Source organism: Ixodes scapularis, unplaced genomic scaffold, assembly GCF_016920785.2.
Source record: "Ixodes scapularis isolate PalLabHiFi unplaced genomic scaffold, ASM1692078v2 PGA_scaffold3__209_contigs__length_174095766, whole genome shotgun sequence".
NCBI lineage: Eukaryota > Metazoa > Arthropoda > Arachnida > Ixodida > Ixodidae > Ixodes > Ixodes scapularis.
The window spans coordinates 143,514,319-143,533,554 of NW_024609868.1; the positions used below are offsets into that span (position 1 = coordinate 143,514,319).

At 46.7% G+C, this 19,236-nt stretch overlaps 1 protein-coding gene across 1 annotated transcript in view; it reads left to right on the top strand.

The window, feature by feature from the left end:
• The window catches only part of LOC8032339, a 92,469-nt gene that overhangs the window by 36,962 nt on the left and 36,271 nt on the right, over window positions 1-19,236 (top strand). Inside the window, exons 4-7 of the mRNA XM_029985486.2 lie at window positions 2,742-3,065; window positions 4,231-4,316; window positions 6,127-6,252; window positions 7,991-8,186. Of these exons, the coding sequence (XP_029841346.2) occupies window positions 2,742-3,065; window positions 4,231-4,316; window positions 6,127-6,252; window positions 7,991-8,186 (732 nt within the window). The remainder of the gene's footprint in view (window positions 1-2,741; window positions 3,066-4,230; window positions 4,317-6,126; window positions 6,253-7,990; window positions 8,187-19,236) is intronic.

Sequence of the window (19,236 nt, forward strand, 5' to 3'; positions counted from 1 at the left end):
CAAAAAGTCTGAACGCATTTTTTTTTTTTTTTACTTCTGATGGGCACCAGGATTAAAGAGATGCTGGAGCATTGTTACTATGCTGACCAAAGTTCCTTCCGATTCTCCAAACTATTTTACCATGCGTCTTCTTCTTTCTTCTGAGAAGTGTTGCGCAGTCGGAGATTCGAACCAGGTGGCGTGCCAGGAGTGGAGTTAGAGCATCTTCTGCCGCAGGTCTTTAGGTAGGTATTTCTTGAGTCATTGTTTGCTGGCATCCGATTCCCGCTGCTAACCGTCTCTCTCGCCTCAGCGTACACAGTGCACCCAGCCGGCGAAGCTGAGTTACAGTCCGTTTCAGCACGAGCCTGGCGGTGGTTGGCTTGAAATAGTAAGATGACTAAAGCAGTGAAGTTCACCACATATTCGAATGCGTGTGCGGCTGCGCCCGTGATATTGCACCGCTCAATGGTACGTCATCAGCCGACGTGACCGTGACTCGCTGTTCTGGAGATCTGAAACCCAGGAAGGAGGCCAGACAATGGCCTCGTTGTGCCGACCCGACCCAAACAGAGACCTCACAATCCACGAGGTCTCTGTTTGGATGATGCTAGGCGAAACTTGAGGACTGCAATCCATGCGCCGGTGGCGGAAGGTCGGCAGGAAGGACCTTCACAACAGGGATGCCACCGTATCGTTTTTTCAACCGTAACAGAAGATAAGACATATGTTCCAGGATGCTTTAGATGGTCCACTATTCTCGACTATTCCAAATGACACTGCCTGCACGATCTTCAACGAGGTAACGTATACAACGAAAGTACATATTGTCCCTTCATTTAGCAGCGTGGTAAAGTTTAATGTCAAGGCCAGACCTAGAGATAAAGAATACCGGGTCATTCACCCGTGACGTCATGTAATCAATGCTGACAGGGGCGTCCTTACTGGACAGGGGCATGGTGACGTTTGATCAAATTCAGGGTGACAGTATTTATTTAGAGGTCAAAGTTTTTTCGCATCCCTAGTCAGACGTCAGACAGGCAGGATGTCAGGGAAATAACCGCGGTCAATCCTTGATGGAACGTTTTTCTGAGCCCAATGAAGACTCCTCGTCGTCCAAAACCACTATCTTCATGGCAAAGTGCCAAGCCTACGGGAAAGTAATTTCTGTATCAAAAACTTCCACTTCAAAATTTAAGCTTCATCTCAGTTGGCGACTCAAACAAATATAAAAAAATGTATTGCAGTATCAGTATTTCTGTATTTGTATTTCTGCCCTGCCTAAAATATATTCCTGTATTTGTATTTCTAAAGACTTTTTGCCTCTATTTAAAATGTATTTCTGATACGTATCGCGATAATTTTTACAGACATATTTTATTATCAGTATTTTAGCTCCTATTTTAGTCTACCCCAGTATTTGTATCTCCAAACACATTTTTGAGCATTTCTGCCCAACTAAGAGGTCTAGGAGCGCTCCCCTTGAGGACATTGAGAGGGGAATGTCACCAAGACGCGCTCAAAGGTGCCGACCTCGAAGCGTTGCCAGACTGAGGCATTGTGAACCCCGCTAGACGCTACGAATACGTCGGCTAGACGCCCGCAAGTCTGTTGAGAATAGGGTGCATGTCGGTAGGCGTTAAGCCGTTTGTCTTCCTGAAACTGCCGCCTCTTTTGGCGTCTTGCAAGCGAAAACATAATTATCCCTTAAATTCTTATATTCGTATCAAACCTCACTACTTAGAACAATCGAATTAGATTACTACTGATTAAATAGTAATGCTTAGGCAGTAACCAGGTGAAATATGAAGATGGCTTGGAGATTTTTTTTTCTGTGCGTAGTTATGTGGAGACGGGTAAAGTAAGGTTGCCGAAACACGCAGGACCCGTATGTTCTGTTTAGTTATACCAAGTTATGTTTGGCGTGAAAGACATAGAAACAACACACTGTTCACGTGTGAGTTCTCCTACAAATAAATGAATACAATAGTCCACAAATAATATATAACCGTGCAGAAGAGTCACTAATAATCCAGATTGCTAAGTAGAGCAGAGTGAAAAATATCACGTCTTTAAACGCACGGCGTTACTTCAAAAACAATATATCCACTCTAATTTTTATGCACGTTTCAAGATTATGTGTAAAGGTTTAATAGAAGAAGTAAAAAAAATAAAGCTTTTTTGTTTTGTTTTAGAAAATTGGTTTTGTATATAGTGCACTTTTAGCGATTCCTCTTTTCTTCAGAGGTTTGTTCCACTACATTACTACTAATTGACAAAAGTGAATATTTCTTTTCAAAATAGATAATCTTTATGTTTTTGTTTCATCTGCTGTTCATGCCAAAACTTTAAAAGAAAGGAAAGTTAGTCATTAAAGTTCGGCAAATATCCGCTGAAGGGACTTAACAATTTTTATTTCACAGAATATATAAAAAAAACAATTTCTAATTTTTATTAGATCGTTGTACCAAAAGTAAAAAATGAATAAAAAAGTTTTATTGCTGTGAGATTAATATATAAGTCCAGCGGGGCTCTCGAATGTGCGACATCTGACAATCGCCTAAATCTCAGAATCCGCTTTTAGTCAATTGAAAATTAAGAACTCAAGTATAAACTTTTTCCTTAAACTCGTTTCTAATTTCGCTGTAATTAAGATTTTTTTTCCACAACATAATTGTTTTTCAAAATTGTTTGAAGACGCAACATTTTTTTCTTGCATGATTTGAAATGAAACCACCCATTTGTCTTTTTTTTTCACACAGCTCCAAGTGTCCCCGCTTATGTCGAACTGATTTCTGTGGAGGAATGGAAGGTCGTAATTAAAGTTGGAGATCCTACAGACTGGAATGGAGAACCGGCTGGATACCAAGTTCGTTGGGAAACACTAGAGGGTTCGTCAGAAAAAGGCCATGTCTACACCAGCATACCGAAGGAACGTTCAGTGGATGATAACTCAACAATTATAACAGTGTCTCTTATTTCTGGTAGGCGCTACAGGTTAAACATTTCAGCTCAAAATAATGGACATCGAAACAAAATCTTCAATAGCTCCGAGCTTGAGATGGAAGCCTGTACTATTCCACTAGGTAAGAACATTTCAAGGTAATATATTCTGAAGTCACGTTTACCGAAGAGTTCACGTTTTAAAACAGAAGTAACGCCCTTGAGCGTTATTGTTGTAGCGTTGTTATTATTATTGCTGAAACATGAAACTACACCACAATTTGTATGTACAATATATTACACAAGTTACCCTAACCGCGTTCGCAGTCTTTTTAGTAATGTTATATTTGCCTGCCATAATAAAAGAATGGGCAACTAAGTACTCTAGATAGCGCCCACAGGCTTAGAGCACTTGAAGCAAATGTCGCTCTAAAAAGGATTATATTATACACAGAAATTCTGGATTTTGTACTTACCTCTGTTCGTTTACATTTAGACGAGTTTTAAGCCCTCGTTCGGCCGAGTATCGCTACTGCGTAGTCCACGATAAAAACCCCAGGTATAACAACATTGCCACAATAATTAAATTTTTATTCTAGAGCATCAACCAGCGATACCCTGCTTCATGTTCTAGATTCGAAATGTTTCGTGTTGGACACTTGCCGCGTGGCGGGCGACACCGCCTGCGCGACAAGGCTCAACCCGACAGTGCCCCGCATTTAGATGCGCTAAGAGCGAGAGCAATTTGGACCATTTATCTGGTTTTGTTGACACCTCTGTCTACTTCCACACTGGCCACCGCAAAACTAGGAGAACTCGCTGCGCATCGCCTTACACAACTGTCGTGGAGACACTGCGCTACTTTCTTTTTTATGGAGGTGGTGTGAACACAGGTTTTCTCTCGTATACGTAAGCAAGTAATTCTCTGTAAAGCACGTGGCTCACACCTTCAAGGCTCCAGGAGCATATTGTTCTGGGTAATTTATTTATTTTTATATTTTTGGCTCCGTTTTGGAATATATGCTTTTTGTTACTCTGCTGGACTTCACGCTTTTAGGTTTCAGCTTTTAGTTACGGTCAAATGTCACATGTTTACATACAATCTGGCTAATGCAACACATTCTGCGTTAAAGAAGCCCAATGGGTATTGCAAACATAGCCTCTATTGCTTTGAGATGAACTCATAGTTCGTGAAAACATCTCAAGTTTCACAGATTCTAAGCAGCTATTAACGACATAATGTACCTAGTTTATTCACCAGCATGTGCAAAAGATGGTTAATGTCCTGCATTTATGACTTTCGAACAGAATCCGTTGATCTAACTGCATATGCCCTTGGCTCTCACGACGTTGTCGTCTCTTGGAGGGCTGATCTTTTTGTGGAATACTTTCAGGTATGTTCTTACAATTGAAAGCGATACAAACATGAGACACAGGTCCATGTTCTCTCTGGAAATGTACTTATGAAATATTTATGTAAGGGATCACATGATAGCCACGTTGATATCTTTTTATTGGCTTCTGCCTATTATCCAAAAATGTGTGGTATTAAAAATAAACCGATTGGAACGTTTATTTCTGACGGCCTAAAAAGACACACGTCGCATAACACGTAGTAGTGGTAGGCGTAGTATTTTGTCACAAAGTGGTGTACAATACACGACAAATGTGAAGACCCATTGACCTGACGAAGCTCCCATCACTAGGCGCTCGCAACTCCTGTTGTTATTGTGTTACGGCAATGGATCTGTTACGGCACACCAAAATTTTATGTTGGCATCACTCATAAAAGAATCACGAAAAACCGGTCTATTCAATTCAAATGTGTCCGCTAAAAATATTTAACTTTGAATCGATTGTTTTTACCTAATATATGATTAATTAGATTCCACACTAAATGCGCCAATCACAAAGAGCTTTAACTGATTAAGAGGCGTCTCGCTGCAGACTAAGCACACGAACATAAACGTTATTGTTCTCGCTTGCGCAGAAGGTCCCTTCTGACTGTCTGCCAATAGGTGGGCGGCGTTTGGCAACCGGAGGTTCCTTAGAAAGTTTTTCTTTAGCTGTTGACAAACAACGACGACGATCTCCAAGCTTGTGTAAGCATGGTTCTGAAATATAAAGTCTGGAGGTTTCAGAATTATGCTTGTCAGGCTTGCTGCTTATTGTTGTCGTTTGTCAACAGTGAAACAAAATTCCTATGGAACCGAAAGTTGCCAAACGCCACTCGCCTATTGACATCGAGTTGCGACACGGGTTAGCGTTATAATAAAACTAACTTTATACATTTAAGACAAACCTTGTATACTAAAAAGGACATTGAAGAGAAATGACGGCTTTGGTATATTTTTTTAGATTTAAGCCAAATGTTTACTTGCTGTAATGAACATCTTTGGTGAATAAAATAAAGTAAGCTTTAATTTATTATATAAATTTACACGCTGTTCTTGCTGATCCTAATATAGATTGTTTCCACAAAAATACAGAAGCTATGCTCTGTTGGTAATACACAACAAAAATTGGAATTATTGAAAGAACGCGGTTAATGAAAAGCTTCATCTCTTCTGCTTATCCAGGGACATTTAGAAGAAAAACACTCAACACACGTGTGCTAAAGAAACACCGATGAAAATACAGCTTGATACCAATCTGTGAGAAGCTAGGTGTCGAAACATATTTGAATAATCTGAAGATTTATCTAAATTTCCCATTATGATGTTGTTTAGTGACACTTACTTTCTTTGAGACTTACTCTGAATGAATTATGATTTGAACCTGGCAATATAATATGGCATCAAACCTCTGAATGTACCGAAATTAGTTTATTACTTAGGGCCCGTTCACACTCTTGCAACCGAGTACGACCGAGAGAGACCAGACCGGTTTTTAAACCTCTTGCGAACTCTTAGGACCAGCTCCGCTCTAGCGCATCCGGTCCCAAGAGGTCTTTCTCGGTCGCACACGGTTGCAAGAGTGCGAACAGGCCTTTACACTTAAGCGAGCCTTCAACCCGTCGGGCCAAACAAGTAGCCGCGACTCGAACGACACAGGGTTGAACACCGTGGAAAGGCTGAGCGAAGCATTAGGAAATCACGCACCTAGAAGCATAATTTATGTCTCTGAGCATAGTGTCGCGGGAGGGTGAGTGTGTCGCTTAACGTTCTTACGTAGTTTTACGCTTCTTATTTTTATATCTTTAAGGTTACAGCCTGTGACGAGAAGTGCGACTTTGCAGCAAATGACAGTTCGCCATTTCTTCCCTCCGCTGAGCCAATCGATGAAAACGCATCTGCGGAGAGCCCCCAGAAAAAGGACTCGTTGCCGGACGTGCGTATTTTTATTATCTATGTTTCGTAGCGGTCGCGACAAATGTGACTGAAGCAAATTGAAGTTTGAAATATTGGCTGCCCCTTTTTTGGGGCAGCTTCGGCTAAGATCTTAAAATCGCAAAATTTTAAGGTTGTTTTGTTGTTGCAACATGTAATGCAACACGGGAGAATCTCGTTTTATGGGCGGTCACACATGTGTTCAGAAAACGTGTCGTTAGTAGTTAGCACTGATGAACTAAAAATAAATGTAGAGGGAAAATAGGTAAATTAAGTTTACGTCTCATATTAACTCATATGCGTAGCTCCATCCCTAAAGCGATCATGGTTTAGGAGAAAATGTTTATGGGATATACGCGAACGCAGAAAGGAAAGCAATTAACATAGATGACAAATAGGTTTCGTCATTATTAGTATACTTGGCGACGCTGTAGATAGGACAAGGTACTTCATTATCCGCCCTTTGCGCGATTATATTAACACACTTACGTGGGCAAGCCGTAAAATACATTGCATACTCTTTTCCTAAACTTCGTCAAAGTAGTACAATGACCAATGAAAATTACAATATATTATTGAGGAATGCCGTAGCAAATATTAAATAATAACTAACATTCAGTGCGTATTTCTCTAAATGAACTAACAGTTAGTTTATTGATTAATGGAGTTTTTATCGTGTATTTGAAGTTTTGTTGTGTATTTGAAGAAGAAGCATATCAAATCTCAGCTGTATTCTTCAAGTAATGAAAACTTTTGTTTCAACTTCAAAAGGGCATCAAGGCATCAGTGCAAATTACTACCCAGGGGCTTAACATGGCTTTATCTATATGACAGGTGATTTTTTTGTATTTTAATAAAAGTACTGGTAGGTACCGAATTCTCACACTTAGCACTAGCGTGGGTGAAAATGTTTCCAAAGAGAGCGGGGAACAAGGGGGTAGCTACGCGAATCTGCAGTGTCATGCACCCTTGCCCCCCCCCCCCCCCCCCCCGGGCTCCGCGTCTTCTACTATAATTCTGGGGGGGGGGGGGGGGGGCAGAAAAGAGGGGACGAAGCTGAAGCTCCATAAGTGCCGCCGCCCTCCTGGCTACGCTCTTGCTGCTTGTGTTACTGCCCTGAATAAGAATACTCCACCACAATAATCTGTATTAAGGCAGCCGCTCATTTTCAATAGCAAAACAATGAATCGAACTATTGCTTCCCATGAGCAGTGGTGCAGCGCTGCTTACGTAACGCTACACTGTTGGCGTATGTTATGCAGGCACCGCCTCGGATAAGAACGACTGTCATTGAAAATTACTAGTGCGGTTGAAAGTGCCATTTTTGAGACACTAATTTGGACAGTAAAACATACTGCCCTCTTTCAACTGAAATTGGATAATTGTCAATGTCATCTACGCGGTACGTGTCGCGCTGTTTACCTCTTAAAAATCAGGACCATGTGAATCGCATATCCTAAAACAATATACGACATCAGGAATCACTTAATTACCCTAAAGCGTTCAATGATGGCGGGAATGGGGGGGGGGGGGGGGGGGGCAATTCAACGCTGCCTGTGAACTTTATTTTCAACAATATGTTTTTGACTGAAATAATTGTTCACTCTACCTTATGACGCGTTGCTATGGTTTGCAAGCCACTACCGAAAGAAATTTTCGTGAAAATTGTCGCGTTAATATTAACGCATTATTCAAATTACATAACTAGATCAAGTATTGACCTTTTAATTTTCTTGCAGTCATTTGGCAAAGCTAGGTATCTAAGATCTGATGATGTCCTCATTAATGTCAACGGAAGTCACGCTGAGTCATCCGTGCACAGCTACACAATCAAGAACCTTATTCCATCTTCGAAACGATATATCAGAGTGAGAAGCTGCTGCAAGGATAAGTGCACTCCTGGAATCACTGCACAAGTCTTCACAAGACCAGAGCGTAAGTGCAACCTGCAAATATAGCACAGTGACCAGCTGTGACCCTTAAAAGCGTTATGCGTTTCTACAGTGCCCTTCGCGGCACAACAACTAAATCTATGAATTTTACGACATATTGAGTTTCGTCATATTAAAGAAACGCAAGAAGCCAATAAGAGATGCAAATTGCCTCTTCGCCTAATGGGAGCATCCTGAAATTTAAAAATAAGCTTATAGAGATAAAACTAAATCAACACTTCACTAACTTCTGAATTCCATCGTAATATAGCTACTTAAGTTTGAAATATTACTATTGAGTGAATGTTTAGCGGATCTATATAACGTTTCTTGAAATAAACTATTTTCTTGATAGCTTCAATGTAACTAGAAGTTGTTCTGTAAGTGTATTTTGTTAGATGTTTACTAAAGATATACATTCAGATTTCAGTATACGAAACCTTACGAAACAGAATATTATTATCGTATGAAATGAACATTTAGCTAGCATAAAATAAATGTACTCCATTGCCACTAGCCCATACGGAGAAACGCCAAATCTTACCAAAGTTTGAAAATCATTGGTCTAACGTGGGTCAATTCGGTTTTGCTTTAAGCGCCAAACAAACATATTTGATTTTTCTTTAGCTTTCCACTGGTTGGCCACATAATTGCCACATAACTAGATTTTGTCGTTCGCGCACCAATCACCTAGTTGTGTTTGGAGATTTTTGTGTGTCCTTTGTCCCCCTTCTTCCCGTCCTTTTCCCCCTTGTTTACCTTCTCCAGTGTATATTTTCGTAATTCTCGTCTAGCTCGCTTGCACATTTGCGCGATTGCATTATCATAATTAGCTGAAATTCCTGCGCGATTGCATTATCATAATTACCTGAAAATCCTGCCATTCCCCCTTCTCGGTGTAAGATTGATGGCAGCTGATAAAACCCGCTTGCTTTTTTGCCGTCTAACTCCTGATTAGCCAAGTTGATAGAGCACTCTACTGGAAATGGATCGGCCCCTTGTTCGATACTAGGACCAGGCGGAGTTTTTCGGTCGCGCAACAGTCACCCAGCTGTGTTTTGAGACTTGTGTTTGTCCTTCGTTCCCCTTCCCCAGAGATTATTTTCGTCATTCTCGTCCAGCTCGTTTCCACCTTTGCGTTAATTGCATTACAATACTTGCCACACTTTAGCCAAATATGCAATGTATCAACCGAACAAAACTACTGCTAGCATTTGTTAAGACGTCTTGGCACAAAGTCTCCAAATGAAAATATAACAGTTCGAAGTGAAGGCTAACTCATGCAGTTGTTTTACAATTTAGTCAAAAATTACTTGATGACAGCTAATATCTCAGACAGTGAAGCCTAACTTTGGCACGCGTTCGGCGATTCAGGGCCAAAATAACCGGACTCAATTCGAAGAGAGTAATGTTTCGGTATACCTTGAGTTCGTGCTTTCCAAATGCCGAAATTCAGACAAAAAATAATTTTTGCCCAAAAACTGTGCTAGCTGTGGGTGTATAACAATTCTACGAGAACTAAGAAAGGAGGACGTCCAACCAAGCCCTACAAGGTAACCCACGTTTTCGAGGTCATCTTAACTCTTCTCAAGGGTGACTTTGGCGATGACCGCTGCGGAGCAGAATGTTCGTTTTCGTCTTCAATTATGGGCACGTATTTCTTTCTGAGTTGGTGGTGTCTGGAAGTCCATAGATGGAAACGGATGGTAAAGGACCGAAGGACCTATTTATATTTTGTGTCCTAGTTTACATGTTCAACGAATTCAAGAAAAGTATGTCTTCGATTGATTCCAACGTTAAGAAAATGGGTTTTCTTAAAGGCATTGCGGTGGTCTTTGACGTCGCCGTGTTCAGCAACCGCACTGCGCTCGTGCTTGAACTTCCGAAAGTTGCTTTGGTGTTGACGGATTCTAATCTTAAAATTTTTGGTGTCGCCAAAGCTCCACCATCGGCCCAGGGAGTAATATTGTCACCAATGACTAGGTGACGAAACGAAGGATAACTGAAGAAACTGAAACGTTTAATGGGGCGAACCTTGACTTTGTTCCAGAAGCCCCTTATGTACACGCGTGGAACAATCGGCGTAGACAGTTCGGCGTGTAGAACATTCGGACCTCGAACAAGCAACAGGGTTCTCGAATTTACCGAAAAACTAAATTTAAAGAACAAATAGAAGACGCGCGTCACTCCCAGGGATCGCACCCCGTGCTTCTGCACGAGAATCAAGCGCAGTAACCACTCGGTCAAGCACGCGGTCGCTCGCCGACGTGCGTGGCATTACTCCCCGCCCTTTAAAAAGCCATCGTCTCGTTGGTACGTGAAAGGCAACAAAACAGAGCAAGACAAACAAAAGAATGGGTAAATACGGAGGCTGGCAAAACACAATCCTATGAAGCGTTGCACAACTTCACAGTTCGCAGACTTGTCGCGCGTAGTACTGCGTGAGGCGCACGACGTGGACGACTTCCGGTCGTGAAGGGCGACGTGATGCAGTCCGTGTTCCGTCGGGCATCACCTCGTAGTTCCCATCCCCGAATCGACGAAGCACCTTGTTGGGCCCGAATTAGTGCTTCAGGAGTTTCTCGCTTAGACCGCGTCGTCGTATCGGGGTCCAAACCCACACACGGTCTCCGGGCTTAAAGCAAACGTCGATCAGGCGAAGGTTGTACCCGGTAGCGTCGACGCGTTGTTGATATTTATTTCGGAGTCGGGCGAGCTGGCGAACTTCTTCGGCCCGTTCAGCAACCACCTGGGCGTCGGCGATCCCATCGTCAGCTGGTTCGTGAGGTAGCATCGGGGGGAGCATGTCGTTCCTTTTCTGCCATGCACCACCTGAAACGGGGTTACTCCTGTGGTCTCTTGCACCGCCGTGTTGTAAGCAAACGTGACGCAGGGTGACACCTCGTCTCATGTCTTGTGCTTGGCGGCGTAAATACAGCTACTTCGTGGGTCTTCTCGGGTTCAGGGAGAACACCTTTGTTGTTCACGACGTGGCCGAGGAACTTTAGTTTACCATAGGCGAACCGACACTTTGTCGGCTTGAATGACAGGCCGGCGGTCTTGATGGCTTGAAACACGACTCGCAGTCGTCTCAGGTGTTCGTCAAAATCCCGTGAAGATACTACGACATCATCCAGCTGGACGAGGCAGCTCTGCCATTTCAGACCTGCCAGCACGGTGTCCATGACACGCTGGAAGGTGGATGGTGCTGTACAAAGTCCGAATGGCATTAGTTCGAATTCGTAGAGTCCGTCAGGAGTGACGAAGGCAGTTTTCTTGCGGTCACGTTCGTCGACTTCAATTTGCCAGTAACTACTCTTAAAGTCCATCAACGAAAAATATCAGGAGTGGCGCAGTCGGTCTAACGTATCGTCGATACGGGGCGAGGGGATATACGTCCCTCTTCCTCACAACGTTCAGTCGACGATAGCCCACGCAGAACATCAGGGTTCCGTCATTTTTTACGAGGACGACTGGGAACACCCACGGACTTCTTGAGGATTGAATGATGTCGTCGTTGAGCATTTCCTGTACTTGATCTTGAATCACCTTCCTTTCCTTTAAAGAGACTTGATATGGCGAGTGGTAAACAGGGAGCGCGTCGTCGTCGGTAATATTGCGATTTTTCGCCATTTGTGTTTGGCGAACTTTCCACGACGTGGCAAAACAGTCACTGTATTCGGCGAGGAAATCAACCAGTTGCCGGTGTTTAGGAGCTGGGAGCTCGGGTTCGATGTCGAACTGCAGCGGTGGCGTGCTCTTCTGCTGCGACGAAAAGGTTTCCTCGGATTTTGCGGTGACCACGGCTGGCGTCTGAAGCTCCTCGACGTGGCCCACGGTGGTACCCTTTGTTAGGTGCTGCGGCTCCTCTCGAATGTTTCTCAAGAGAACAGTTGTACGTCCTTCTTGGAGATCCGTTACGCCTCGTGCGATGCCCATTCCTTTTTCAAGGAGCAGTTAAACGCTGCCTTCCAGAACAGCTTCCCCGTGCATGGGTACGTCGGTTATGACGGTGACGAAAACACTCGACCGCGGCGGCGGGTTCACATGGTCGGTGATAACTCGGATCGCGGTTGACGTGTGTTGGTCTCCACCGGGCGGCAGAACGGGCTTTCGCAGCGCCAACTGGTTTGCCCCAAGGTTGATGACGGCGCCATACTCGCAGAGAAAGTTCATTCTGAGAATAACGTCCCTCGCACAGCCCTGGAGAACGACGAACTTCACAAAGCACGTCTCACCGTGGATCTCGACACGAGCGGTGCATCTCCTGGCTGGTGTGATGAGGTGCCCACCGGCGGTTCGTATTTGAGGACCTTCCCACGGCGTTGTCACTTTTCGGAGGCGGCGTGAGAACCTCCCACTCAAGACTGCTCCGGTGTTCACGAGTGCCGATGCGTCGTAGCCGTCGATAACAACGTTTAGGTTGTTGGGCACCGTTGCAGGCGCGTCTTTGCGATGCGTGGTGTCAGGAGAGTGGGAGCGCTCCGGCGTTCTTGGAGGCTCTTTACGTCGGTCGTCTTCGGCAACGCCACCTCCAGGCGCTGCCGCGCCTAGTTTTCCCGCCGAGGAGCGAGGGGCGACAGGCTTTCCCGTCGGGGTCAGTGCATCGGCGAAGCTGGACGTCGCGGCGACGGCGACCAAAACTCACGGTGGGACGCAGGCTCGGGGAACTACGGTCGTCGCAGGTACTCGTCGAACTCCCAAGGGCGTTCACCATAACGGGGCGCGGGTCGTTCGGTTGGAACCCGCGCAGCCCGAGTCGTCGGTATGGGCATCGGCGGTAGGTGTGGTCTGCTTCCCCGCAGTGGAAGCACAGAGGGCGTCGGTCCGGCGTTCGCCACACGTCGGTCTTCCGGGGTGCGCGGGGCTCCTGGCTGGCGTACTGGACCTGGTCGCGCGGTGTCGGTCGTGCGCGGCGTCCGTCGTGCTGCGGCGCAGGAGACTGCCGTCGGGGCGGCGCGATATAGGCGCGAGGAGGAGGCGGTGGCCATCGGGCCACTGCGGCTAAGTCAATGTGGTTTCCTCGGGGGCTGCCACGACGATGGGAGCCTCGGGTTGGATGGCTCTCTGGACTTCTTCCCGTTCGGCCTCGGCGATGGAGAGCATAGCTAGTTGGTCACTGGCAGGTAGCAGCTTTCGGAGCTCTTCCCGGACGATGTCGCGAATGATCTCGCGAATGCCTGGGATGCTGGAGCCAAGGTCGCCACTAGACGGCCCGAGGGCAGCGAGGCCGTGTAGTCGCTGGTAGTGACTGGCTCCGGCTTGCAGGGCTCGCTCGATGTTCGTTGCCTTGGTGAAAAAATATTTGACAGTTCTTCTCTTCTGTAGCCCGAGGGTCGGCGCGGGAGCTCAGGCGCAGAACGTCCTCTACGAAGCCAGTGACGCTCTCGTTGGGGCCCTGGGTCCTGGTTCGCAGTAGGTTTTCGGCTCTCTCTCGGCCGTGGTGGTTGATAATTGCACCCCTCAGATCGGTCTCTAAAATGTCCCACGACGTCAAAGAGGATTCGTGATTTTCGTACCAGTGATTGGCGGTCCTCTCAAGTGAAAAATAGACGTTGTGCAGCTGCTCGTTGGTCCAGCCATTGTGGCGGTCAACACGTTCATACTGGTCGATCCAGTCTTCGACGTCTTCGTAGTGCTCGCCGTGGAACGGAGCAGCCGTCGGCGGTGCGACCGGCAGGTAAACGACGGCAGCGGCGGCGGGGGCCTGCGGCGACTGGTTGTCCATCGTCGGCATAGTTGTCTGCCTGGTCTTGAGTGGCAAGAGTTCCAATTCCTGGGATAGGCCATGGTTGCAGCGACTTGGCCGTGCTTGGGTCCTCTCTTCGTTGGGTCTTCGGGGGCTTGGCGTCGGACTTGCACTGCGGGCCCTCGAAGGGGAGCGCTTTACGGGCTTGCGGTACCCCGCACCTCCACCAAAAAGTCACGATTGACTAGGTGACGAAACGAGGAATACCTGAGGAAACTGGAACGTTCAAAGGGGCGAACTTGTGCCTAAAAAAAAAAGGAAACAGAATATAACAACAAAACGCCGCGGGCGTCGAAGGCGGCGTAACAGGAGGAACGAACACTGGGGCGAGACTGACAGCGGCTCGTCACGCAGAGCCCCTTATGTACACGCGTGGGCTTCTGGAATAATCGGCGTAGAAGGTTCGGCGTGTAGAACAATCGGACCTCGAACAAACAACAGGGCTCTCGAATTTACCGGAAATGTAAGTGAAAAGAATAAATAAAAGACGCGTCGCTCCCAGAAATCGGACCCTGGGCTTTCGCACGAGAGTCGAGCACGGTAACCGCTCGGCCAAGCATGCGGTCGCTCGCCGACGCGCGTGGCGGTATATGAACGACACCTTGCGCAGTATCTTTAGGGGGACGACTTTTCGGTCGTGGCATCTAGGTATTGGCTGGTGGGCCATCTAGATCCCACTCTAGTTAGCACACCTGCCAGCGCTTCACCCGTTTTTGCACACCCTCCCCCCCCTAAAAAAACGCTGAGACGACTGGTTGGCCGCAACTGCGTAGTTGCTTGTGGCTGCAGGTGCTGATTACCTCCACCTATATTAGGGCAGTGCGGTAGATAAAACTGCTAGGGTAGCCATATTTCCTGTGATCAGAAAAGACCGGTTGCTTTGTTTTTGGCTTCAGTTGAGCGCATAGTACTTGACCTGGACAAGAGTTTCCTGACCGCCTACGTCTTGCGACTGGTAGCATGGTTTGGGTGAAATGGAGAAAGCATACACTCTGCGTCCCCTTCCTGTATAGAGAAAATGTCAGCTATTAGTTTTCGCTTTTCATCAGCACATCCAGAAAAGACTAGATGTTTTTCTCGCGCTCCACAGCAAACTGAGCGGCCGCCTCGATGGAATTGGGGTGCGTTCGATGAGGGAAATGGAGGTACCCATTGCGGTTCCGGTGGTGTGTCTGAAGTATTCCTTCTTCAAGCTGAGGTTGGTGCTATTCAGGCAAACCTCACGGAGGCGGCGCAGTTCATTAATGATCAGGCTGCCGACATGTCAGAATCCCTAGTGCGGGGAGACGCATAATGAAGTCAGCGCCTTCTAACAAACCGAAAATGCGGAATTGAGGCTGAGAGTGAACAAGGGAGGTTTTACGATGACATATATGACAGACGTCTGTATTTATGCATTGTATCTAAGTGCACATGTAATTCATAGTCTATCTACAAATAAGTTTCAAAACCGGACTGATAAAGCTTACCTTCAAGCTAGTTGATTTTCTATCATTCGAGTGAATATTTTTTCCCGCGGGACTTTCTTGTGGTGGACACTTTCAAAGGACCGGAACGCTTAAAAAAAGCGCAGTGCCGTCGAAAGATGCCATGCTGTCCTCAGCACTCCCCTTCAATTGCGAGAGCTACTCTACAAAGTCGCTGGAGTGGTGCTCATGAATGTCGTGATATGTTCAACGACATAAAAAGGGTGCAGTGGTTAGAGTAGGACAGAGCTCGAAGCAGTGAGGTAGTGGAAGTCCAAAATTAGTCGTAGGGGAACGTTAGGCTTACGGATCTTCTGTTGACCATAGAAGTTAGTGCATATAGATTTGTACGGAGTACCGACTAGAACGATCTCAGACGAATGTTAATTTCAAGTACAGGGTGTCACAAAAAAATATTTGCAGGGTTTTTTTTATCGCAAAAATAAACTAGGCATCGCCGAACGCTCATTCTTCGCCCAAAGGTAGCGCTAGACGTCAGAACCAGATGCCTAAGTTTCAGCCCGATCCGATACATTATTCAAAAGTAAGAAGGGATTTTGTGGAAAGTTCAGTGGGAAAATGGCGGCCGACGGAGTTTTCGAATACATAGGGCTCTATGGTACCAGAAACCGAAAACGGGCAAAAATGGGCTCCCTTTTCCCATTGAAATTTTAAGAAAATTACTCAAAACTTTTGAATAAGGAGTCCGTTTGGGATGAAACTTTGGCATATGGTTGTGACCTCTAACGCTATCTTTGGGCGAAGAATGAGCGTTCGGCGATGCCTAGTTTATTTTTGTGGTAAAACGAATCTGTAAATTTCTTTTTGTGACACCCTGTACATGAATCGCATTGCTAGATTTGGTTTTCAGAAGGGATGAGCAAAATTAAGGACTGAGTATTGAATGCGTCTTTTTTGTTCACCGATTCAGTTGCTTTTTATGTTTGTTTTACGTTATTCGACCTGTGTATTTTTATCGATTGAGGTATGTCCAATAGCGTGGTTTCTAAAAGTATGACTTTATAAATGTATTAGTTACCGCCATAGTAAACTTGTTTCTCTTCCTAATGTTGCACTTAATCGTAGCGTAATACTTCTCCACAAAATCAAGTAGCTTAAAGGTAAGCTTTATCAGTCCGGATTTGAAACTCATTTGTAGATAGACTATGAATTATATGTGCACTTAGATACAATGCATAACTGGAGACTTCTGTAATATGTGTCATCGCAAATCCTCCCTTGTTCACTCTCAGCCTCAATTCCGTATTTTCGGTTTGTTAGAACACGCTGACTACACTACTCGTCTCCACACTGGGGTTTCTGACATGTCGGCAGCCTCAAAACGTTTGTGGATTCACTGACGTGGCTGCTATATATCAAAGATTTTACGCGACACCCTGTAAAATCAGAGCCATTTAGATGTTCCGCAATACTTTGACGCGAATATAGAGGGCTTTCTATTATATCAAGTCCGTTTCGTGACCCATTCAGTTGATGCGGCCGTAACGACTACAGTGTGACTCTCGGGATTGAATATTTTTTATAAAACAAGATATTGTCACGGGTGGTGACCAAAAGAAAACAGAAAATGAACAAGAAGAAATAAACGTTTAATGTGGCGAACTTGTGCCAAAAATAAAAGGGTACAAAAGAAAACAGCAGAGCGTCGCGGGCGTCGATGTCGGCGAAACCGCAGGATCGAGCGCAGAGGCGAGACTGACTCGACAAGGTCGCGGGCGGCCTCTTATCTAGAGTGCGTCGCTATCTCGAAGATTCGGCGAAAACGGTTCGAGCGTCGCGTGATCGGGGCGAGAATGAACACGCACTTTCTAGAAAACAAAAGCAGGATAAATGATAGAAGTTACGGGCGGTACATGAATAAACGGGAGCTTTCTGGAGGACCGCGACCGAGCGTTGCTTTCTCAGCCTTGCGCGCGCCATTACTCCCCCCTTTAAAAGTGCATCGCCCCGATGCAGTGTAAAACAAATCAAAATAAGAAAGAACGATAAACTAAAGAGTCTTTTGGAGCACAAAAGGTCCACAGTCCTATCGAGCGTAGTACGGCTTCAGGCGCACGACGTGGACGACCTCAGGTCGTGGTGGGCGGCGTGACGATGTTCGTGTTCCGTCGGGCATCACCTCGTAGTTCAGATCCCCGAGTCGACGAAGCACTTTGTAGGGTCCAAAGTAACGTTTCAGGAGCTTCTCGCTGAGACCGCGGCGGCGAATCGGTGTCCACACCCACACCCTGTCTCCGGGCTGGAAGTGGACGTCCCGACGACGAAGGTTGTAGCGGCCAGTGTCGACACGTTGTTGAGCCTGAATCCGAAGTCTGGCGAGCTGACGGACTTCTTCTGCCCTTTGGGCAACCACCTGGGCGTCGTCACTTGCGTCGACAGCCACTTCGTGGGGTAACATAGCGTCCAGCATTGTCGTTACCTTGCGCCCATGCACCAGCTGAAAGGGTGTCATTCCGGTGGTCTCTTGTACGGCCGTGTTGTAGGCAAATGTGACGTACGGCAGCACCTCGTCCCATGTCTTGTGCTCCACGTCGACGTACATGGAGATCATGTCGGCGATGGTCTTGTTGAGTCTCTCCGTTAGCCCGTTGGTCTGCGGGTGGTACGCCGTGGTGCGGCGATGGCTGGTGTGGCTGAGACGAAGGACTTCTTCCGTCAGCTGGGCCATGAATGATGATCCACGGTCTGAGATCAGGACTTCGGGAGCGCCGTGCCGGAGGACGATGGATTCAATGAAAAACTTGGCAACTTCCACAGCAGTTCCGGAAGGAAGGGCTTTCGTTTCGGCATACCGCGTGAGATAATCTGTGGCGACGATGATCCAGCGATTTCCCGACGTCGACGGCGGAAAAGGGCCAAGTAGATCCATTCCGATCAGCTGGAAGGGTGCTGTTGGCGGAGGAATTGACTGCAAGAGTCCGGCCGGCCTCGTCGGAGGTTTCTTTCGTCGCTGGCATTCATGACATGATCGCGTGTACAGGTGGACGGTTTTGGGGAGCTTGGGCCAGTAATACTTTTCACGAATACGTGCCAGGGTCCGGCTGTAACCAAGGTGTCCGGACGTCGGGTCGTCGTGGCAGGCTTGAAAGATCTCCTCCCGAAGGTCGGTCGGGATTACCAGCAGCCATGGCGAGTTGTTGTTCCCGAAGTTCTCTTTGTAGAGTACACCTTGTCTAATGGCGAAGGTCGGCAGCGCTCGTGAAAAAACACGTGGCACGGTACTCCCGCGCCCTTCCAGGTGCTCTATTAGTGCGCGCAGCTCAGGATCGTCTCGTTGACGCCGGGCCATGTCGTCGATGTTCACTGCGCCCAGAAAACACTCGTCGTCATCGTCGTCGCTGCTGCCGGAAGGTGTTGTGACGGGAGCTCTGGACAGGCAGTCGGCGTCGCTGTGCTTGCGGCCTGACTTGTAGACGACGGTCATGTTGAACTCTTGTAGTCGGAGACTCCACCGCGCGAGGCGTCCTGACGGGTCCTTGAGGTTCGCAAGCCAGCAGAGCGAGTGGTGGTCCGTGACTACCCGGAACGGGCTCCCGTATAAGTACGGACGAAACTTTGTGATTGCCCAGACGACCGCAAGGCATTCTTTTTCAGTCGTGGAGTAATTTCTCTCCGCCTTGGTCAATGTCCGACTTGCGTAGGCGATGACTCGCTCGGTGCCTTCTTGTACTTGAACCAAAACCGCGCCAAGCCCTGCGTTACTTGCGTCCGTGTGAATCTCGGTTTCCGCATCCTGGTCGAAATGTCCAAGAACAGGAGGAGTCTGCAGTCGTCGCTTCAGCTCGTCAAATGCCTGCTGCTGTTCATCGGCCCATTCG